Source organism: Akebia trifoliata, chromosome 10, assembly GCF_017979445.1.
Source record: "Akebia trifoliata isolate Shusen 1 chromosome 10, ASM1797944v1, whole genome shotgun sequence".
NCBI classification, from domain to species: domain Eukaryota; kingdom Viridiplantae; phylum Streptophyta; class Magnoliopsida; order Ranunculales; family Lardizabalaceae; genus Akebia; species Akebia trifoliata.
In genome coordinates, this window is record NC_141384.1 from 1,455,008 (window position 1) to 1,474,931 (window position 19,924).

At 36.0% G+C, this 19,924-nt stretch overlaps 2 protein-coding genes and 1 long non-coding RNA gene across 14 annotated transcripts in view; 2 read left to right on the forward strand and 1 right to left on the reverse strand.

The window, feature by feature from the left end:
- Window positions 1-4,594: 4,594 nt before the first annotated feature.
- Window positions 4,595-19,924, forward strand: part of LOC147392635 (uncharacterized) — an 87,360-nt gene continuing 72,030 nt past the window's right edge. The window contains exons 1-8 of one of the 4 annotated variants that reach the window (XM_086455563.1): window positions 4,595-5,026; window positions 5,121-5,270; window positions 5,347-5,493; window positions 5,576-5,722; window positions 5,806-5,952; window positions 6,041-6,187; window positions 6,515-7,993; window positions 17,007-17,764. In XM_086455563.1, coding sequence (XP_086311689.1) covers window positions 4,621-5,026; window positions 5,121-5,270; window positions 5,347-5,493; window positions 5,576-5,722; window positions 5,806-5,952; window positions 6,041-6,187; window positions 6,515-7,993; window positions 17,007-17,530 — 3,147 coding nt within the window. In that variant the 5' untranslated portion in view covers window positions 4,595-4,620 and the 3' untranslated portion in view covers window positions 17,531-17,764. Of the gene's footprint in view, window positions 5,027-5,120; window positions 5,271-5,346; window positions 5,494-5,575; window positions 5,723-5,805; window positions 5,953-6,040; window positions 6,188-6,514; window positions 7,994-17,006; window positions 17,765-19,548; window positions 19,782-19,924 lie in introns of those variants that run through there. The other 3 variants (XM_086455568.1, XM_086455567.1, XM_086455562.1) reach the window with 3 other exon arrangements.
- Window positions 8,024-16,689, forward strand: LOC147392636 (cytochrome b561 and DOMON domain-containing protein At4g12980-like). Of its 7 annotated transcripts, none has more exons than XM_086455593.1 (11): window positions 8,024-8,571; window positions 8,931-8,987; window positions 9,339-9,411; window positions 11,106-11,198; window positions 13,225-13,424; window positions 14,743-14,802; window positions 14,908-14,994; window positions 15,141-15,223; window positions 15,324-15,649; window positions 15,766-16,020; window positions 16,117-16,689. In XM_086455593.1, the coding sequence occupies exons 8-11, from the start codon at window positions 15,214-15,216 to the stop codon at window positions 16,414-16,416; spliced, it is 891 nt and encodes a 296-aa protein (XP_086311719.1). In that variant the 5' UTR covers window positions 8,024-8,571; window positions 8,931-8,987; window positions 9,339-9,411; window positions 11,106-11,198; window positions 13,225-13,424; window positions 14,743-14,802; window positions 14,908-14,994; window positions 15,141-15,213; the 3' UTR covers window positions 16,417-16,689. The 7 variants fall into 7 exon arrangements, with proteins under 7 accessions (XP_086311719.1, XP_086311715.1, XP_086311716.1 ...); XM_086455589.1 differs by lacking the exon at window positions 9,339-9,411 and adding an exon at window positions 12,041-12,097 and having other exon boundaries at window positions 12,270-13,424; XM_086455590.1 differs by lacking the exon at window positions 9,339-9,411 and adding an exon at window positions 12,041-12,097.
- LOC147392637 (uncharacterized) lies at window positions 17,904-19,668 on the reverse strand. 3 transcript variants are annotated; one of them, XR_015182029.1, is made up of 4 exons: window positions 19,528-19,668; window positions 19,342-19,427; window positions 18,912-18,990; window positions 17,904-18,162 (listed from the first exon to the last, which is right to left on the reverse strand). It is a non-coding gene; the product is annotated as an uncharacterized LOC147392637 (long non-coding RNA). The 3 variants fall into 3 exon arrangements; XR_015182030.1 differs by having other exon boundaries at window positions 19,514-19,652; XR_015182028.1 differs by lacking the exon at window positions 19,528-19,668 and having other exon boundaries at window positions 19,342-19,504.

Below are 19,924 nucleotides of genomic sequence, written 5' to 3' on the forward strand. Positions count from 1 at the left end.
GAGTGGCTTCTTGAAAGTTGGTTTTGACACTGAAGGCGTCAAACTTTTTGTTGAGACTTTGTAGGCTACTCACAAGGCTATTCATGACACTCTTAAGTTCAGGGTCAGACTTAACCTCATACATGCCCGGCTTCTTGGCTCCTAAATCTCCTCTATCGAAATCTCCTATGTTTGTGCTCCAATTTCGAGCATTCTCAGCCAATTCGACTAAGAATTCATAAGCTTGATTAGGAGTTTGATTCATGAATTTACCCTGATGCATAGACTCGAGAAGAATACGCTGGGCTGTTGGGAGACCTCGGTAAAAGAAATTAACTAATTGGGCTTTGTCTATCCCATGATGTGGACACTTAACAAGAAGGTCATTGAACCTTTCCCAAGTCTGGGAGAATTCTTCATCCGGTCTTCCCTTGAAGTTCCGAATGGCATTTTTGAATTGTTCCGTCTTCGCCATAGGGAAGAATTTGGCCATGAATTTTCTCGACAACTCATCCCATGTAGTGATAGAGTTGGAGGACAAAGAGTTTAACCAAGCCGCAGCATGGTCTTCGAGAGAGAGCGGGAATAACCTAAGCTTGACATTCTCATCGTCGAGGTGACCATTTTTGAATGTCTGGCATAAGGTCAAGAATTTATTGAGGTGATTGTACGGTTGTTCACTCTCGTAACCGTGGAATTTGGGCAGCATATTGATGGTGGCTGCCCGAATTTCAAATTGTGCCACGTTAGCGGCAGGTAAAATTATACATGATGGAGGGTTGGCAGTAATAGGTGCGAACAACTCATTGAGTGTTCGTTGATCCTCATGGATGTGATGAGGTGGAAGTGGATGTGGATCCATTTCTGGGATTGGTGGAGTGAGAACGGTGTTGCTTTCTCGTCTAACCTTAGGTAGAGGGTGAGACCTTGTGATCTCCGGATCAAATACAATTGGATTTTTCTGCGATCTCCTACCTAACATACACTACCAAATTGCACACAATAGGAGGGAGAAATTCACACGTGAGAACTGGGTGCCTATTACTAGACAGCTCCTAACTGGTTCAAAGGATTAATCAAAGCCTCCAACCCAAATCTCTGAAATCGGAACAGCCAGTTTAATCTCCAGAGGAGAGGTGGCGCACAATGCTGAGCAAGGGCACTCTTAGATCACCTCTCGTCTTGAATAGACGTAGTCTATCCCCTGAATTCACGTAGAACTACAGGGCAAGATTGCGCTAGGCACTGTTCACGATCAAGAAGTGCAATTGGTGCAACTTTTGATTAGCTTTGCTTAATGAGCTCGATGGAACCTAGAGTCCAGTCTAATCAAATTTTAATTAATTAATTTGCTGTGAATTTGATTTTCCTAGAAGGGCAAGATATCGGTAATGAACTCCGATTCTTATCTTATGGTGCCATCCTCGTAAGGGTGCCCTTGTTACTATGTGCAATCCAATGTGTACAGATTAGTCACTCAAAAGCAATACAGAAACTCACTAGCGAGTGATGCGTGAGTGTTTCGAAATTTACCTCCCGTTCTAGACGGGGGATGATCGAGTTGAGTCGACTCGGGCCACCAACACCAAATTTGGTGTACGAACCCGAGGGGCTGAGATAGTTTCGTCCCACTATCGTCCGTCCCTAAATCTATTACAATCCGAGCCCTCTCGGATGAAATTAAAAATTAATACAAGTTCAAGTTCCTAATACAAATTGTTTTCTAAGAAAAATAAAAATGCAGAGAATTAAAAATTGCTGATCTTCTTGGTGATAGAACCAATTTAGTGGATAAAAATTCCACGTGTCGCCTTTCGTCAATTTCCGTTGACTTCCATCGAGTCCTTCACCTGAATAGAACAAAATTATTCAAATCAGAATACTAAGAAAAAAAAATATGACCATTACAATGTCCATGATGTCATAAACTTGTCTAACAAAAATCAGCAGAAAATGTTGCCACGTCACCGCGGCGCACCAAGGGGTAACCGCGGCGCGGTAAAATTTTGATGAAAATCGATTTTTCAAATTGGAAATGGTTTCTGATATCCTGAGGATTGTAATGAAATTTTTTTCAATTTTTTTTCTATTCGTTTGGCTTCTGTTTCAAGCAAAACACATTCGGTTCTGTTTCGAAACTGTTTCGGATACTTTCCGAATTGAAGAATGAATCAACTCGCTGTCCCCGGCAGCGGCGCCATTTTGATCGATTGTAAAGCTTGCAATAGAAATGCAGAGATAAAGATGTGAACTAAGACTTTGGGCAAGTCGAATTCGTTCCACAGGGACAATGAGAATTCAAGGATTCATTCGGATAAAAATGCCAAAACAGAATTTAGAAACAAAAACAGATTAGTTTTAAAAACAAAGCAAAGTTGTAGTAGAAACTAAATTGCAATCTAAACAGAAAATAAAGATTAAAATTCTAAGAGAGAGGGATTAGAGAGGTCAAGTAAACCTTTGCAAGTAATCCATAGTGTAGATAAATTCTGAAATTAACTCAATCCATGGAGCAAGTCATTGCTCATGGATCGGAAGATGGATCAATTAAATTTTTGAAAGAAATTAGAAGCTATTCATGAAAATCCTAATATGATGGAGATTGCCCAATTTATATTCTGATTATTCACATAGCATAGCCATTCTTGAACTTATCTAAGTAATGGCTATCTAAGTTGGATCAAAATTATAAGTTGGATTACCTTAATCATAATAGAATTTTCGGAATTAAAACATGTAAGCAAGCAAGAATTTAAATCTACACTAGAGGGATTAATTTGCTATGGCTTCCTTAACTTCTCTAATGAGAATTTAGCCAATCATTGCAAGCATTGTAATTGCAGAAAAACAATAAAAGAGAAAAGAGAGAATAGGTGAAGAAGATGAAGATGATGATCGATCCGAATTCTTCTTTTATAGCTCTCCCAACAATTTACAAAGAAAAAGAATTGAACACTCTTGATGTTCTCACTACACTCAAGAGAACTCTCAATAGAAAATTACAGCAAATTAAAGAGAGGAACAATCAAAAATTGGAGAAGAAGAGAGCAAGGAGAGGCCCTTCTCTAAAATCAACCCTCAAATTTATAATGTTCGTATTCGGGCAATCGGGTTAACTTTTCGGATGATTCGCTTCAAACTACCCATTCAGTTACAACCACCGAAGCTTCTAGAAGCTTCTGTGAAAATCTCGAGGGCCAATTCCTCGAAATGACCGCGGCGCGGTCATGGCTAGCCGCGGCGCGGTGACGTGGCGCCCAAATCCTTCGAGGTTTTTCTGGATGCTTCCTTTCGGCTCGTGTATTGTAACCGTAATTGTTTCGCGATTTGTTGGCTTCCACGTGCGCTACAATTAACACTAATATATCATTAGCTTTATTAATTTTGATAAATAAAATAATTTTACAATTATTTAAAGGAACTAACATTTATGTAATGGTAATCTTAGTGCAATTGTGGTCCCAAAATTGAATAATTGGGACCTTATCAGAGCTGATTTTTGGTGAGGAGATCATCCTCACCAAAAATCAGCTCATTCCAAAACTTCTAACCCCATCAAAATTGATTTACAAAAAATGGACGGTCCACGATTTTTCAACGTGTAAACATGGGGCAAAACATTTCGGAATGGGCTGATTTTTGGGGAGGATGATCTTCTAATCATAGAGATCATCCTCACCAAAAATCAGCTCATTCCAAAACTTCTAACCCATGTAGGACAAAAAACGTTTGTTAAAGTGTGTGGTAAAACTTAAGGTGCTGAACATTTCCCATATATATATATATATATATATATATATATATATATATATATATGGGTCCCGTTCGGCACCCTAAGTTTTACCACACACTTTAACAAACGCGTTTTGTCTTACATAGGTTAGAAGTTTCGGAATGAGCTGATTTTTTGTGAGGATGATCTCTATGGTGAGGAGATCATCCTCACCAAAAATTAGCTCATTCCAAAACTTCTAACCCCATCAAAATTGATTTACAAAAAATGGACGGTCCACAATTTTTCAACGTGTAAATATGGGGCTAAACATTTCGGAATGGGCTGATTTTTGGGAAGGATGATCTTCTAATTATAGAGATCATCCTCACCAAAAATCAGCTCATTCCAAAACTTCTAACCCATGTATGACAAAAAACGTTTGTTAAAGTGTGTGGTAAAACTTAGGGTGCTGAACATTTCCCTATATATATATATATATATATATATATAGGGTCCCGTTCAGCACCCTCAGTTTTACCACACACTTTAACAAACGTGTTTTGTCTTACATGGGTTAGAAGTTTTGGAATGGGCTGATTTTTGGTGAGGATGATCTCTATGGTGAGGAGATCATCCTCACCAAAAATCAGCTCATTCCAAAACTTCTAACCCTATCAAAAATGGTTTACAAAAAATGGACGGTCCACGATTTTTCAACGTGTAAACATGGGGCTAAACATTTCGGAATGGGCTGATTTTTGGGGAGGATGATCTTCTAATCATAGAGATCATCCTCACCAAAAATCAGCCCATTCCAAAACTTCTTATCCATGTAGGACAAAAAACGTTTGTTAAAGTGTGTGGTAAAACTTAGGGTGCTGAACATTTCCCATATATATATATATATATATATATATATATATATCATGGAGAGTAGGATAAGGCTTTCTTCTATGATGTTGAGTTTGTGGGTTTTGTGGGTAATATTATTAGTTAAGTTTGAAGGTTTAGGGTGTTTGGGATGCTTAGAACAAGAGAGAATTGCTCTATTACATATCAAATCTGCCTTCAATCACTCAAATTCAAAAGGGTCTTTTCTTTCTTCCTGGGACCCTAAAATGGAGACTAATTGTTGTCTGTGGGAGGGAGTTTTATGTGACAACATCAACACTAGTAGCCGAGTCATCAAACTCTCTCTTCTTAATACTCCCAGTAGGCACAGGGATTATGTGTTAACGTGGTATCTGAATCCCTCCTTGTTTCTTCCCTTTGAGCAACTCAGGACACTTGATTTATCTCGTAATTCGATATCTGGTTGGGTTGAAAATGAAGGTAGGCCTCTCTCTCTCTCTCTCTCTCTCTCTCACACACACACACACAAGGGACTAATTCATATCTTCTCTCTCTCCTGTTATTGTACTCACAGGTTTCAATAAATTATCCAGACTCAACAAATTACAACACTTGGACTTGAGTTGGAACTCGTTTAAAAGTCTAACATCTTTGTGTGAACTTTCCTCTCTTAAGTCTCTGTATCTAAGTCATGATTCATTAGAAGGACCAATTCCAATTGAAGGTAAGCATGTTTAGTCTTGATTCTAGTTCTAGTTTTAGTTTTAGTTCATATTTTTATTTAATCCTTACTTTTGTAGAGTTCACTTCTTTGATAAAATTGGAGGTGTTGGATTTAAGTTATAACAACTTCAATGGGAGTATTCCTTCATCTTTGTGTGAACTTTCATCTCTTAAGGCTTTGTATCTCAGTTATAATGACTTAGAAGGACCAATTCCAATTGAAGGTAAGCATGTTTAGTCCTGAATCTCAAAGACAATCTGCTTTTAGTTTTAGTTCATATTTTTATTTAATCTTTACTTTTGTAGAGTTCACTTCTTTGATAAAATTGGAGGTGTTGGATCTAAGTTTTAACTACTTCAATGGGAGTATTCCTTTATCTTCGGGTGAACTTTCATCTCTTAAGGCTTTGAATCTCAGTTATAATAAGTTAGAAGGACCAATTCCAATTGAAGGTAGTTTACTCCTGAATCTCAAAGAAAATCTGCTTTTAGTTTTAGTTTTAGTTCATATTTTTATTTAATCTTTACTTTTGTAGAGTTCACTTCTTTGATAAAATTGGAGGTGTTGGATCTAAGTTCTAACAACTTCAATGGGAGTATTCCTTCATCTTTGGGTGAACTTTCATCTCTTAAGGCTTTGTATCTCAGTCATATTGGCTTCGAAGGACCAATTCCAATTGAAGGTAAACATGTTTAGTCCTGAATCTCAAAGAAAATCTGCTATTAGTTTTAGTTTTAGTTCATATTTTTATTTAATCTTTCCTTTTGTAGAGTTCACTCCTTTGATAAAATTGGAGGTTTTGGATCTAAGTTATAACTACTTCAATGGGAGTATTCCTTCATCCATTGGGACTCTGACTTCTCTCAAAGCCTTATCTTTGGAAAACAATGCACTCAATGGCTCCCTACCAATTCGAGGTAAACAATTTAAATTATTTTGCCCACTCTTCTTCTTCCCATTTATCAAGTTTTATTACTAAATATTTTTTGTCTAAAATAGATCTTTAATCCTTCTATTACTCACTTGCCTATAGAAAATTGGTATTTACTTTAATCTGAAATTCTCTTAAGCACCTCTAACATTCTTCTTCTTCTTCTTCTTCTTCTTCTTTTCTTACCAGTAATGTGACATGAAAGAAAAATATACTTACTTTAAAGTTACTCATTTTAATAAAATTTTCATCACTTTTAAAAGCAATTTTATAAGATAAGCATCACATGCATCTCACTTCTTTCATTTCCTAGGTTTGTGCAAATTGAAGAACCTTCAAGAGTTAGATCTCAGTAGAAATGGATTCGAAGGAAATCTTCCAGCATGCCTCGGCAACTTGAAATCTCTTCGTATATTAGATCTCTCTCAAAATCAATTGGAAGGAAACATCCCTTCATTCTTGTTTCATGGTCTCACATCACTTGAGTACATTTCTCTTTCTTATAATCGATTTGAGGGCCTATTGAAAATGAGCACATTTACCAATAATTCTAAGCTTAAGTTCTTCGATTTTAGTAATGAAAATGGTCAACTTGTGTTAGAAACTGAATATCCACCTTGGATTCCTAGATTTCAATTAAACGTTCTCATATTAAAGAATGGTATCTTGAAACACTCAAATGTTACTCTTAGTTTTTTGTCCACGCAACACGACTTGAGATACGTTGATCTGTCCAATAACAATTTGATGGGAAAGCTCCCAACATGGATATTAGAGAATAACACAAGATTAGAATTCTTAAGTCTCAGGAATAACTCCTTCATTGGTCCCTTTCATCTGCCATCTCACTCCAAAAATACTCACATGGAGTTTTTGGACATCTCTGTTAATCAAATCCATGGAGAACTTCCCTCGAAAATCGGTTCAATTCTACCAAATTTATTTTTCCTAAACATATCTAAAAATTCTTTGAATGGTAGCATTCCTCGGTCTCTTGGTAACATGAGAATCCTATATTCATTGGACTTGTCAAAAAATAATTTATCAGGTGAGCTACCTGAATGGATTGGAAACCTTTCGAAGTTAGGATATCTCGTCATGTCAAAAAATTATTTTGAAAGTCCTATACCAAACACATTTTGCAATCTCAAGATACTTCAATTTCTTGATCTTTCTCAAAACAAACTTTATGGGACCATGCCTTCTTGCCACAACTTAACAAATCTGCAACACATACATTTACAAAAGAATGATTTTAGTGGACCAATACCAAAAGCTTTAGCCCGAAGTTCCTCTCTTGAGACATTAGATATAAGTGATAACAATTTGTCTGGCAACATTCCGAATTGGATCAATGTTTTTTCAGATATGAGAGTTCTTCTCTTGAAAAGAAATCGACTTCAAGGTTCCATACCAAATCAATTGTGTCAACTACTCTACTTAAATCTTATGGATCTTTCTCACAATAATCTGTCTGGTTCAATACCTTCTTGCTTGAAAAATATATCATTTGGTAAAGCATGGGGTATAATCTATGATTTTATTCCGTTGGGCAGTTATTGGATTGAATTGCCATACTCATTCCATACCCAATTGCCATCCTCATCCATATATGGAATGCTTCATGATTCCTTACCCAATATCATTAGTGCGAGAATGGGTGTCAAAGAACCAGAAAATGTGGAGTTTATGACAAAAAGAAGGTCTGAGTTTTACAAGGGTTACTTTGTTTACATGATGTCTGGTTTGGACCTATCAGGGAACAAACTTACAGGTCATATCCCATCAGACACTACGTGAAAATCGTAAATTTTGAAGAAAAAAATTGTTAGACCTGACCCGACGAATTTTTGTACCGAAATTCCGCGGCCATTGGACCACGATTTTCCTGTTCACAAAACACACTTAACATGAAACTCTGTCTCACTCAGTCAGTCTCTGGCTCTCTCTTTCTCTCTCGATTGTCTTGATCTCTCTCCCTGTCTCCCTCGATCTTATCGCTCAATCTCTCTTCATCTGATCTCTCAACATTGGAAACGATCGAGTGAATAAGAAGCCATCTCTAGATCGATCTCCCTGTCTCCCTCTATCTTATCTCAGGATCGATCTCATCTCTCAATCTCTTTCAATCTGATCTCTTGAAGTGCTTTCGATCTCTCAACATTGGAAACTCTCTCAGTCACTCGCTCTCTGGCTCTCTCTCTCTCGAATGTCTCAATCTCTCTCCTTATCTCCCTCGATCTCATGTCTGGATCGATCTCATCGCACAATCTTTCTCTATCTGATCTCATGAAGTGCTCTCCATCTCTCAACATTGGGAACGATCGAGTGAATAAGAAGCCATAAAGTTGTTCATTGTTATTTTTTAAGGTGAGTCTCTCTCTCTCTCTCTCTATCTCTTAGGTTGATGGATCCATAACGCTATTCTGATTGTTGAAGATGAGATCTAGGGCTTTTTATTCGCAAAATATATTAATTTTGATTTTTTATTTTCCAAATGTGTTAATTTTGTACGAAATAAAACCTAAGAACAAATAAAAATTTGATTAAGGATCCAAATGATTTCATAGATCTGAATGTTTTGATATGATTAGATCTGAATTTTTTCTCACAATTTTTTTTCTTTCTCCTTGGATTCAAGTAGATATTCTACGGTGATATTGAGAAGTTTCTAGAGCTCATTCGAGCTCTTCAATCTCTGAATTTTCTTTACTTTTTTTATGTTGCAGGAAGCATGCGAGACAGAGAACAGCTTGGGGAAGATCGCTGTTGCACGATCTAAAACAGTACAGATTTTGGATTTTAGTTTTTTTTGGATTTTAATGTTTTTTTGTTAATTTTGAATTTTGAATTAATAAATTTTATGAAAGTAAACAAACTTTATTTAATAAAATTTGCATTGAAAAATACATCATAACTCTACTATGGTCCATAGCAGTTATGTTTTCATTCTTCCCATGACCACGGTTTGATTGCATTTTTTGTATTATTTATAAAGCTTGACTAGTATCACCAGTCTTACTATGCTCATCACTTCTAATTAGTTCCAACAAAAAGTTTTTGATCAATGCAATTATTTATTAGAAGTTAGATAACCAATATATGTTCTAACCATTGAAGCTTCTTCTACTATGAAGGTTTTAGACTAAGCACATTTGGAGAGAATAGAAATGGGCTGCAGTATGTAGATCAGTTACTATCTCTTAAAAAGTAATTGAATATTCATGCCCCCTTAATTTCTTGATTGCATTTATACATTATAGGATATAGTTGGCTACTATAGCAAACTTTGTAGTTGTCTCGTGGTTCCCATATAATCACAGCTTACCAACATGAAATAATGTACAAAATTTTTTTTATACATATTGATAGTTTCAAAATTTTTAAGTAATTCGAGTCCCTTATTTCATATATTCAGAGTGGTTCTTGTTTTATATGGCTAGTCTATGTTTGTGTTCATGCTTATGCTCTTCTTTCCGTGTTCATGGCCATCTATTTATATGGGTAATGTTCATTTGTTCCCTCAAGTGTCACAGAGCTTGTTATTAATGTTTTATGTTCGTAGTTGTATCCTAAAAATCAAATCTATGTTTCAATTTAGGCATTGAGAAAGATAAAGCATCCCTTTTAGTCAGATTGGGAGTATGACACATTAAATTCAAATGTTTTAGTTTTCTTTCATTGGTAATCAGTTGTGTTGCTAAATACTTGCACTGTTTTATTTATCCAAGAAATTGATGTGGTAACACAGGGTGAACTTAAGTTCTGCCTCCCCCATGCATGTGCCATTGATGGTGATTTAACTAGTTTTAGCTCGATTTCAACTGCTGATGTGCCTTTTTCATTTCAACCCACTCATGCTTGATCTCACAGCTCATGTTTGGAGTGAGATTTTTCAAATGTGGCTAGACTTTGCCTAGCTCATCCATTCCATTCTACATGACACACTGCATATGAACTCATCTCTTATTTGACCTTACATTGACTGACTTATCTCCTGAGGGAGTCGAACCGGTTTCCTTTGGCAGAATCCACTGCCAAGTCTTTTTTTCCTTTCCTCCTCGACTATATGCTACATTTGAAGCTTGGAAAGCTTATGCATTTTGTTGCTTGATTGATGGGCACGGAACCCTCTTCCCTTACTTTTCATCTTATTTTCTTAGTTTATGTCTTGATACCTATTCAATTCAACTCTTAGGAAACAAATGCATATTTTGGGTAATTCAAATTTCATTTGGCATCATTGTGCATCCTTCTTTACTTCATTGCTGCAATAAATCTATAGCTGTTTTATAAACTTGGTGAAAAACGTTGATGAGTTAATTCTTCGGTGGCAAATCTTGAAATATCAGTAGTGTTCAGTATATTGGTAAGCTAAATATCTGATTAGTATCAACACTCGATTACTAAGATAATAGGATATATTGCACTATATATTGCTTGATGTTTAGGCATAAAACTTCAATTTGTACATACGAAGGTGTGATGAAGGCATGAGCTAGAGAGGAAAGGAAATCAAAGTCAGTGCATGTGAGTTAATATGGTAACCATAATAAGTAAATGTGATTCGTGCATTTCCTTTTGGTGTTACATACAACTTGACTTGTTTTTAGATTTACAATTATGTGACTCTTTATCACCAAGACATGAGTAAAGACTTATTCCTGCTTCAGGTTTTTGTTATATGGCTGCAAAATGTGCTTCATTGTATGTCTTTCTTACATTTGTCACGTATTTTTCTTTGGATATGCCCTTTTCTTTTTTATCAGTATAATGAATTGTATAAATAAAATACTTGGGGGAAATATTTACCGAAAAAACCTGTCAAAATGTATATTGATGATTTATGTTTTTGTTGGCATAAATGTGCATGCACCGCTCATATGTTTCTATGGGTATTGTAGTTTGCCCATCTTTTGGTTATTGAGGTTGGACTTTATCATTGAGTAGTTATCAACGGCGTGTTGACAGAAGCTGAATTCTGGGCAACAAGAAAGGTCAGTTACCTACTCATATCTAGGCCTTGATTTAAATGTATTGTCTGTTATATGCCTTGTTCAAACTATATACTTTATTTGGTAATTCTTTTTTATTCTATCTAGACTATCTCCTTTTCAATTGTTTCTTCTGTTGATACCTTCTTTGAATACCTAAGGATTAGTTTCTTGTAGTTACAAACTAACATTTCCAAAATATTTTTCTATTGTTACCCATTTTACTTTTTTCAAACTGCTCTATTTTGACTTTTTTTTTATAAATAAAATAAATAAAATTGTTACATTGAGACTCATATAATAGGTTCCCTCATGGTTAGATTCATTTTTTTATATGTTGTATCTTTCCATAGAAACTCTAAGAATTTCCTTCTATGTGTATTGCCAGAGCAACAAAGTCACATTTAACTTGACTCCGGAGATCATTCATCAAGACAATAAAAGAGAGAGAAGTACATGGAAATGTGTGACTGTATGTTGGTGCATGCATTTGAGTTAACCTTTCCTTATGTGTGTCTGAACTCATGCTTGGTTGCAAATCCGGTGGTTTTTTTATTAGTTATAGACAATAAAAGCTTTGCTAGTGTAATAAGTTTGAATTTATAGTCTTAAGTGGAATGATAATTATATCCTGCAAGTACTCTCTCTTTCAATTTCCTAGAATGTTTAAACTTGGTTCTTAAGCTAAAATCTCTTCATACAGTTGCATACTTATTTGGCTAAAAGGATCGATCAAAAAGAACTTATTTGGCTAATAGAGTTGATGGTTCCAATACAAGTAGTCATAGAAGTGATTATATTTGTCTTATAAGACCACCTTTGGTGACAGTGGAATTTTCTTTCAGATTTTTGCCGAAAAACCTACTGTTCATCGAGCATTTCTGAATTTTGTGCTCAAGAAGGTAAAAAAAGATGTTTCTTAACTTTTCTCACTGTGCAGACACTTCTCATTCTTCTTCCTTTTTGTCATGTCCATTATCAGGATTTCGTTTTTTTTTTTTTTGGGTGTTGTGAATCACCATGATCAGGAAATCAAGGAGTTGTTACACTGAGGATTTTCATTTGTCTCTGCAGAATTCTTCTATGAGGAGTGAATATTTCATAGTACCGACACCTATTCATGTTTACAGAAGCGTTTTGTACCAGTTCTGGTTCATAACTTGTCAATCGTCCATTGTTATACTCTGCACAATTGTTTCATTTTGCTGGTATACTTGTATGGAATTTTTTGATCTACATTTGTTTTGGGTATCCCATAGGGTTTTGTTGTCATGTGCTGATTTATGTTAAAGTTCATTATGAAGGCTGAGAAACCAAACTTTTCATACAGGAATGATTTTTCTGTTGATGAAATAGGAAATGAATTGAATACAAGCACAGAGAGTAATTTCTAGATACTTATAAATTACTTTTATCTCTCTGCCTTGTAAAACACAGAAAATTTAGATATGGACCATTAAATCCATAATTAATAAAAAAAAAGGAAGTACAAACTAAGGGAAAGTTGATTTAGTTGGTTTGGTCATTGCAACCAAGCCCGATAACAGCTCAATTAGATAGAACATGTAGATTGAATGTTCTAAAAGAGCGAGTCAAAGACTAAAAATGATGTTTTTTGATTGAGTCAGCAGCATATTTAAACACGTTTGAATTGAAGAATGAAACAAGGAAAACATTAGATGCAAGAGCATCCAGGGAGATGGAAGCATTTATGCCTCAAAGCATCAGAGAGTGCCCCAGAGGTTCGAAGTTTGAATTTGAGAAAATAATGCTTCCATCGTAGGGTTCTTAGCCGTTACCATGTAATGAACATCATGATATCTTCTCATATTGTATAATATTTGATTATTTTTTCCAATATGCTACCTTTTACAAGAATGGATGACCTTGTTAGCCTTTAACACAACTGTTGTGTGCTGCAACTTCAGAATGTAGGATCTGTCTATCTATGTGCATATCTTAATCACTGATAAACTTGTAATGCTTATAAGGTTTCTCATGTTACTTTATCTTGTGAGGTTACAATTAGGAGGATGATAGTGCACTCCTGCGTTTCCTACAATGCAAGTTTGGCAAAGGGCAAGCAAATGGTCCAGAGTTCTTTTATGATCCCAAGTATGCATTGGACTGTTAACATGCTCTCTCGGTCTTTCATGGCGGAACCAAAATCAATTCCGTCACTTTCCATGTATCCAACACTTGATATTGGGGACCGAATATTAGCAAAAGGTAATTTTGAATCTTTTTTATTTATTTGTTTTCGTTTCAGCTTTGTTTCTATTCGGATTTTTATAATTGAAAATGTTAGAATTTTGCTACTTTATTCGTCACTTATACCATCGTTTCTGCTCGAATCCCGGAAAAACCCACAAGTAGGAATTTTGGAGAAAATATTACAATTAGAACTTGATGTGAATAAACATTCTCCACTTGCCACTGATCTTAAGAAATTTAATAGAGATTATTTATTAAAAGGATGGCAATTTCTTTAATTATATTGGTTAGCCTATTTTTATGAGATCAATAATGTGTTGTCGGGAATTGAATCCAGGTCTATTGTATCATTACCCATAGAACGACACAATTTATTGAAGAGAGGACAAGAAAGAAGTTCTCAAGGAAAGATACAAGCAGCAAAGGCCCAAAAGCAACAAAACAAGAAAAAACAAAAAACAAAGCCACACACACTTAAGATTGGTCACCCTTTACACACTAGATCCCACCTAAACAAGAAATCTTCAAACAAGAACCCCTGAACTCTCAAAACTGCTTACACCAATAGAAGAAAAAACCCACAATAGAAAAGTGCAGCTTAGCCACTGCTTCCCTCAAAAATAGGTATCCAATTGGCGGAGCCAATCTAAGCGTGACAGTTCAAGATACCTATTAGCTCCTGGGCTGACCTCCGCCTAAAAGCAAGCAACAGATCAGTGCCCTATATGCCAGACTGCCATTCAAGAGATGAATTATGTCATGTTTCCCACCCGCTCACTGACTGGAAGGAAGAGAGGAAAGGGCAGGCTCTTACCCTGCCAAGCCAATATTGATGAAGAAAGAAAACTACCATGGACAAGATGATTTCTTGCATGGACTGCTCCTTTCCATGGAAGATTAATCCATTCCTTTCTTTACATAGGCCCTAACAAATGGCTGTGGGAGTAAAGTTCCAAAGAATCCTCTCCTTACCAAAAAAGTCATATGATAGCATAAGTACCTCTGTCATACAATATTTAATTAAACCATTAAAGTTAGTCACCTCCATACCATATTGAAAAAGGCTAAGTCAACTAAAGTCCACTCTTTAGCGCACACCTCCACATGCTAACTTGATTATTTTTAGATAATATTTGGTAGATAGAAACAACACTTGCAATGAGTCCTATTGAAACCAAGAAATATAGGAATGCCTGCCATCCACACTAGAATAGATAGAGTTTTCCAAAAAACCATCGGATTTGTAAAATATGCAACTTTACTATGCAGCCTTATTCGTGCGATATATGTGATAAAGCCCTTCGAAATGACATCATTCAGTTATTTTGTGCAGGAAAATGGTTTTGATGTGTTGATCAAAAGAATTGTAGCCAAGGCAGGAGATTGTGTTGAAGTGAGCTTTCCCCTCCAAATATAAGCTACCACTTTTACTCTAGAAGATCCTTTTGTTTTACTCTTTTTATTTTGTGCTCAGTTGTGCACTTGATTCCTTTTATAGGTTCGCAATGGAAATTTGTTGGTCAATGGTATCATCCAAAATGAAGACTTTATTTTAGAGCCACTTGCTTATGAAATGGATCTAGTGGTATTATTACCTTCCTCTGTATTTCAGATTCGCTGGTTTTGGTTAATTTTTTTCTAGCTTCTATTGAACATGAGAAGAAGTTGAAATCACTTTATACTAAAATATCAATAATTGATTCGATGATTCTGGGTGTGCTTGGAAATCAGGTGAGGTGCTTGTACCTGAAGAGTTCCATGGGAAAGCCTGTTCGCATCTTTTGAGGAGTTTGTTTTACTTGTCATGAGAAGAGGTAGTGTGAGAAAGATTGGTGAATGTTTTGTCGAAATGCTTAAAATTTCCTTTAAGTTGATTGTTTATGAGTGATGATTCTCTGATTGCCTGTAAACAAGATGATGGATCCATGACAGTGAAAACCTTCAATGTGACCTCTTACAAGAACATCGAACGGTCGAAGATAGCGTTCGATATGCCCGAAATGGAAGCGGAGTACGTAGATGGTGTGATGAGGCTGTATGCTACGGTGGTGTTGCCGAAGAACATGGCGGGGGCGACGGTGAATCAAATGTGGCAGGTGGGGTCATCTATCACTAATGGAATTCCTAATGTCCATGGATTTGGAGACGATAATTTGGGTTCGAAAGGAACACTTGATTTAATGAGTGGGCAGAGCAATAATACCCAAAGTAGAGGAAATTCAAATCTCAAAAAGAGGAATGTAAGTTGTTTTTTTATGCTTAAGTTTGTTTATTTGTGGTTTTTGTTACTTATTGGTTTCCTTGTTATATGATCTTAAAAAAAAAAAAACTAATTTGTGTTGTTTTTTTTTGGCAGATTCATGGAATTCTGAATGCAGTGAGTTGGGGAATTTTGTTTCCAATTGGAGCCATATTTGCTAGGTATCTCAGGACATTCAAGTCAGCAGATCCAGCTTGGTTTTATCTTCATATCTTTTGTCAGAGTTCTTCCTATGTTATTGGAGTTGCCGGATGGGCTACTGGTCTTCAGCTCGGGGCCAATTCGAAGGGTTTGGTATACAAATCTCATCGGAATATTGGGATCACTCTCTTTTGTTTCGCAACATTGCAGGTAATTATAATTGTTCCTAATTTGTTCATTGTTTCTTATTTTAGGCACATTTTCTTAATCAATCATAATGAGTTTATCATTCTTTGTGTTGTGCAGATTTTCGCATTGTTCCTAAGGTCAAAGAAGGAGCACAAGTACAGGATTTACTGGAATTTTTACCACCATATTGTTGAATACTCCATCCTTGTTCTTGGTATCGTCAACGTGTTTAAAGGTCTAGACATGTTGGATCCAGCTAAAATGTGGAACACAGCTTATATTGTGGTATTGTGTGTATTGGGTGGGATTGCATTAGTGTTGGAAGTTACGACATGGATCGTTGTTCTGAAGAGGAAATCCGAGGCATCCACCGAACCTTATGATGGGAATGGCAAGCAACAACCACTCACAGTTTGATCAACAAGAAGATTGCAGGGCCACATATAGTATTGAGGAGAGTTGGTTCTCTTACAGTTTGTCTATAAGTTACTTCTTAGGCTTTCTCTTAGGTATCTCTTAGAATCTATTATTGCTTCTTCAATTGTTTGTGTTTTGTGTTCTAAATTAAATCAGGAGTGTGACATAAATAGCTGTATATATATCATATACTGCTTTATTGTCAGTTATTGTAGCTTCGACAGAATTTTCGATCTTAATAAAAAGGTTTACATGTATATTAATTTTGGGTTATTTAGTTTAGTTTGGAGCTTGTTTTATGATTTTTCTTTTTCTGAATTTTTTTATATATTATTTCGTTCATTGTGATTGGTGAATTAGAGGACCATGTTATTGTTTGTTAAACCTCTAAATTTGACGGTCATACTCTATGGATTTTTTTTTATTTTTTTTAAGTCCATTCTCCAATAATTTGATAGTCCAGGGCCGTCAAAAAAAAAATTCTACAAGAGAATACTTGACGGGCATATTTGATGGGAGGATCCGTCAAATTTCTCAAAATTTGACGGGCTAAGACCGTCAAATATGAGCCTTTTTCACATAGTGAGAACTCGGTGATCTAAGTGGGATTCACACGTTAAACCTATCAAACAATTATTTGACAGGGCCGATTCCAAAAACATTTTCCAACCTTGAGCAGGTAGAAAGCCTAGATCTTTCTTCCAACAGATTGAGTGGGACAATCCCTCCACAGTTGACAAGACTAACATTTTTGGCGGTCTTCACGGTAGCTCGTAACAACTTATCTGGTAAGACACCGGATATGAAGAATCAATTTGCGACTTTCGATGAAACATGCTATGAAGGCAACTCCCTTCTTTGTGGACCTCCATTACAAAAAAGTTGCACCGCTACTGGAACACTGCCACTAATTCCAAGACCTTCAAATGCAAGAGAAAATGACACAAGCAATCTTACGAGTTTCTACGTAAGTTTTGTAGTGTCGTATTTTATTGGGTTATGGGGATATGTTGCACTTCTTTACTTCAACTCTAGATGGCGTGAAATGGTGTTTGGTTATATAAATGCATTTGTAGATTCCTTTCAACACCAAAGGATCGTTAGATGTATCTAGATTTCTATTTAGGGGATTTTCTATGTGATATGTGTGAACAATTTAGATTTAAAATAATATTACCACCTTAGATATGATTATGTATTTTCCCTTTTGTAGAGTTCACTTCTTTGAAAAAAATTGGAGGTGTAGGATTTAAATCAGATATTCACCAAGAAATTAGAAAATATTCACTCAAGTCGGTTTATTTAACCGGATATTGTACAAATCCAATGTTATTTTACCTTTCTATTCTCTGATTAGGTACCTCTATTTTATTTGATGAAGGTAATTTTATGATAAATCATTACAATTATTACAATCCCAAATATATTATCAATCGAGACCATCAATGAGTGTAAAAACTCCACAAAGCAATTAATACCTGGGGTCATCTTGACCCTTGATTCTTTCTGAGGGGGCGGTGCATGTGACCATGGGATTAGTCTCACCCGGCAGGTGGGGATACCCATGATAATCAAAAAAACAAAAAATACAAAATGGAACAAATGCAATCAAAGTAAACAAGATTTGAACCCTTTCTCTAGGGTTTGTGCATCCAAGTTCTTCCCAATGAACACGATCTTGTTTATCCTTGGTTCATCTGAGCCCCATAATCGATCCAAGGAGCCTTGGAAAATGTCGTGAACTCCCTGCTCCATCAATAAAAAAACAAGGAATTGAAACACAATCAATAGAATGAACAATATCCATGAAACTAAATTGAACGATGGAAATCAGATATAAATCAACCTAATACCATAAAATTTAACCCTATTACAAAAAGAAAAACCATGAAACTGAATTGTCATTATTTGGTAGGTAAAAGACACAGTAAAAAACTACAATCATGGCCCTTAAGCATTATCCTACAGACCCCAAAAAGGGCACTCCGTATTTCCTTAGCTAAACTACAATGGATAAGCAAATGGTCTACTGTCTCACCACTTGTTTTGCACGAGCGACACAGTAACAAAGTACAATCTTTCTTCTCGTACTTCAAATAGTCCACTGTCACAATATTTTCCAAGAATGCTCTCCATTATTTTATTTTTTATTTCTTAAAATGATGCCATCTTAGATGGTTCATAATAGCCATATAAAAAGGAAGGAGACTGGTGAAGAGCTGTATAGAACAGTCAACTTGAGAACATTCCACTGCATTCAGAACCCTGTCCTCAAGAAACTAACCCCAAACACCCTTGAAAGGTGGCATCTATACCCCAAATAAAACTCTAAAAGAATACTTGATGAATGGCAAACAAAATGGTACTTAATTGCAAATAAGAACACAATTGATTTGACTAGTCATAAGAGAAAAATACTCGAAATACAGTCATAAAAGAAGATAATGTTTTGGAAAGTAAGGGACCAAAACAGAAGACAAATCTCTCATTCATACCATCAACTGATAGAAGACCTTTCATATGATATATGTCATCACTACGCTCCAGCAACAATGTACCCAACCACATATTGGCCTGTAGTAGATATAGCAATGCTCAGAAGTAATATAGTATCTGTTTTTTTTTTTTTTTTGCTAAGTACTATAGAATCGGTTTTGGTTACTCCAGCAGCATATGCAACCATACACATTCCTTGGTTTCTAGACACAGATTCCTCCAAAGGGCAGTAACAAAAGGAGAAGATAAAGCAAATGTGCTTTGATCTCATTCATAAGTCGTAATGACCCCCCCCCCCCCCCCCCCCCCCCCCCCCCCCTTCACACAAAAAAAAAGGTATAAAGGTTTGGTAGTGGAAGTTTCAACAAAATTCTTAAACGTAATTGAAGGAATCCAAATTTAAATAAACAGTATGCAAGAACCACTAACCTTCTCAAGATCGAGGTTCTCGTCACAAACTATGCTGATAGAAGTAACACCAGGATCATGAGTGTGATCATGGGCATGGTGATGTTCTGCATGCCATATTGTCAAAAAAAAAATGAACATTCTTGCAAGATGCATTTCTAAAGAATCAAAGATTAACTACATGTCTACAAACATCGAAACTCTCACTGTGGGTTGTCGCTGCTGCAGATGTAAATCTACGAACGCACTCCTTCGATAATGAGGAATTCCAAACAAATTTTAAATCAATTGAAGATGTTCGACGAGTAAGAGAAAGAAGAGCTCTGTGTCTCCATAGAAGAGGAAGGGTTGAGGTCTGAAGCCTTGGTGTGGTTGCCTTTCGCTTTAGTAATCCTACAAAGGTCGTCGCTAAATCCCAACGACATTGTAGCCATGGATGCTCTGCTCTGTGTGTGATATATATATATATATATATGGGAAATGTTCAGCACCCTAAGTTTTACCACACACTTTAACAAACGTTTTTTGTCCTACATGGGTTAGAAGTTTTTGAATGGGCTGATTTTTGGTGAGAATGATCTCTATGATTAGAAGATCATCCTCC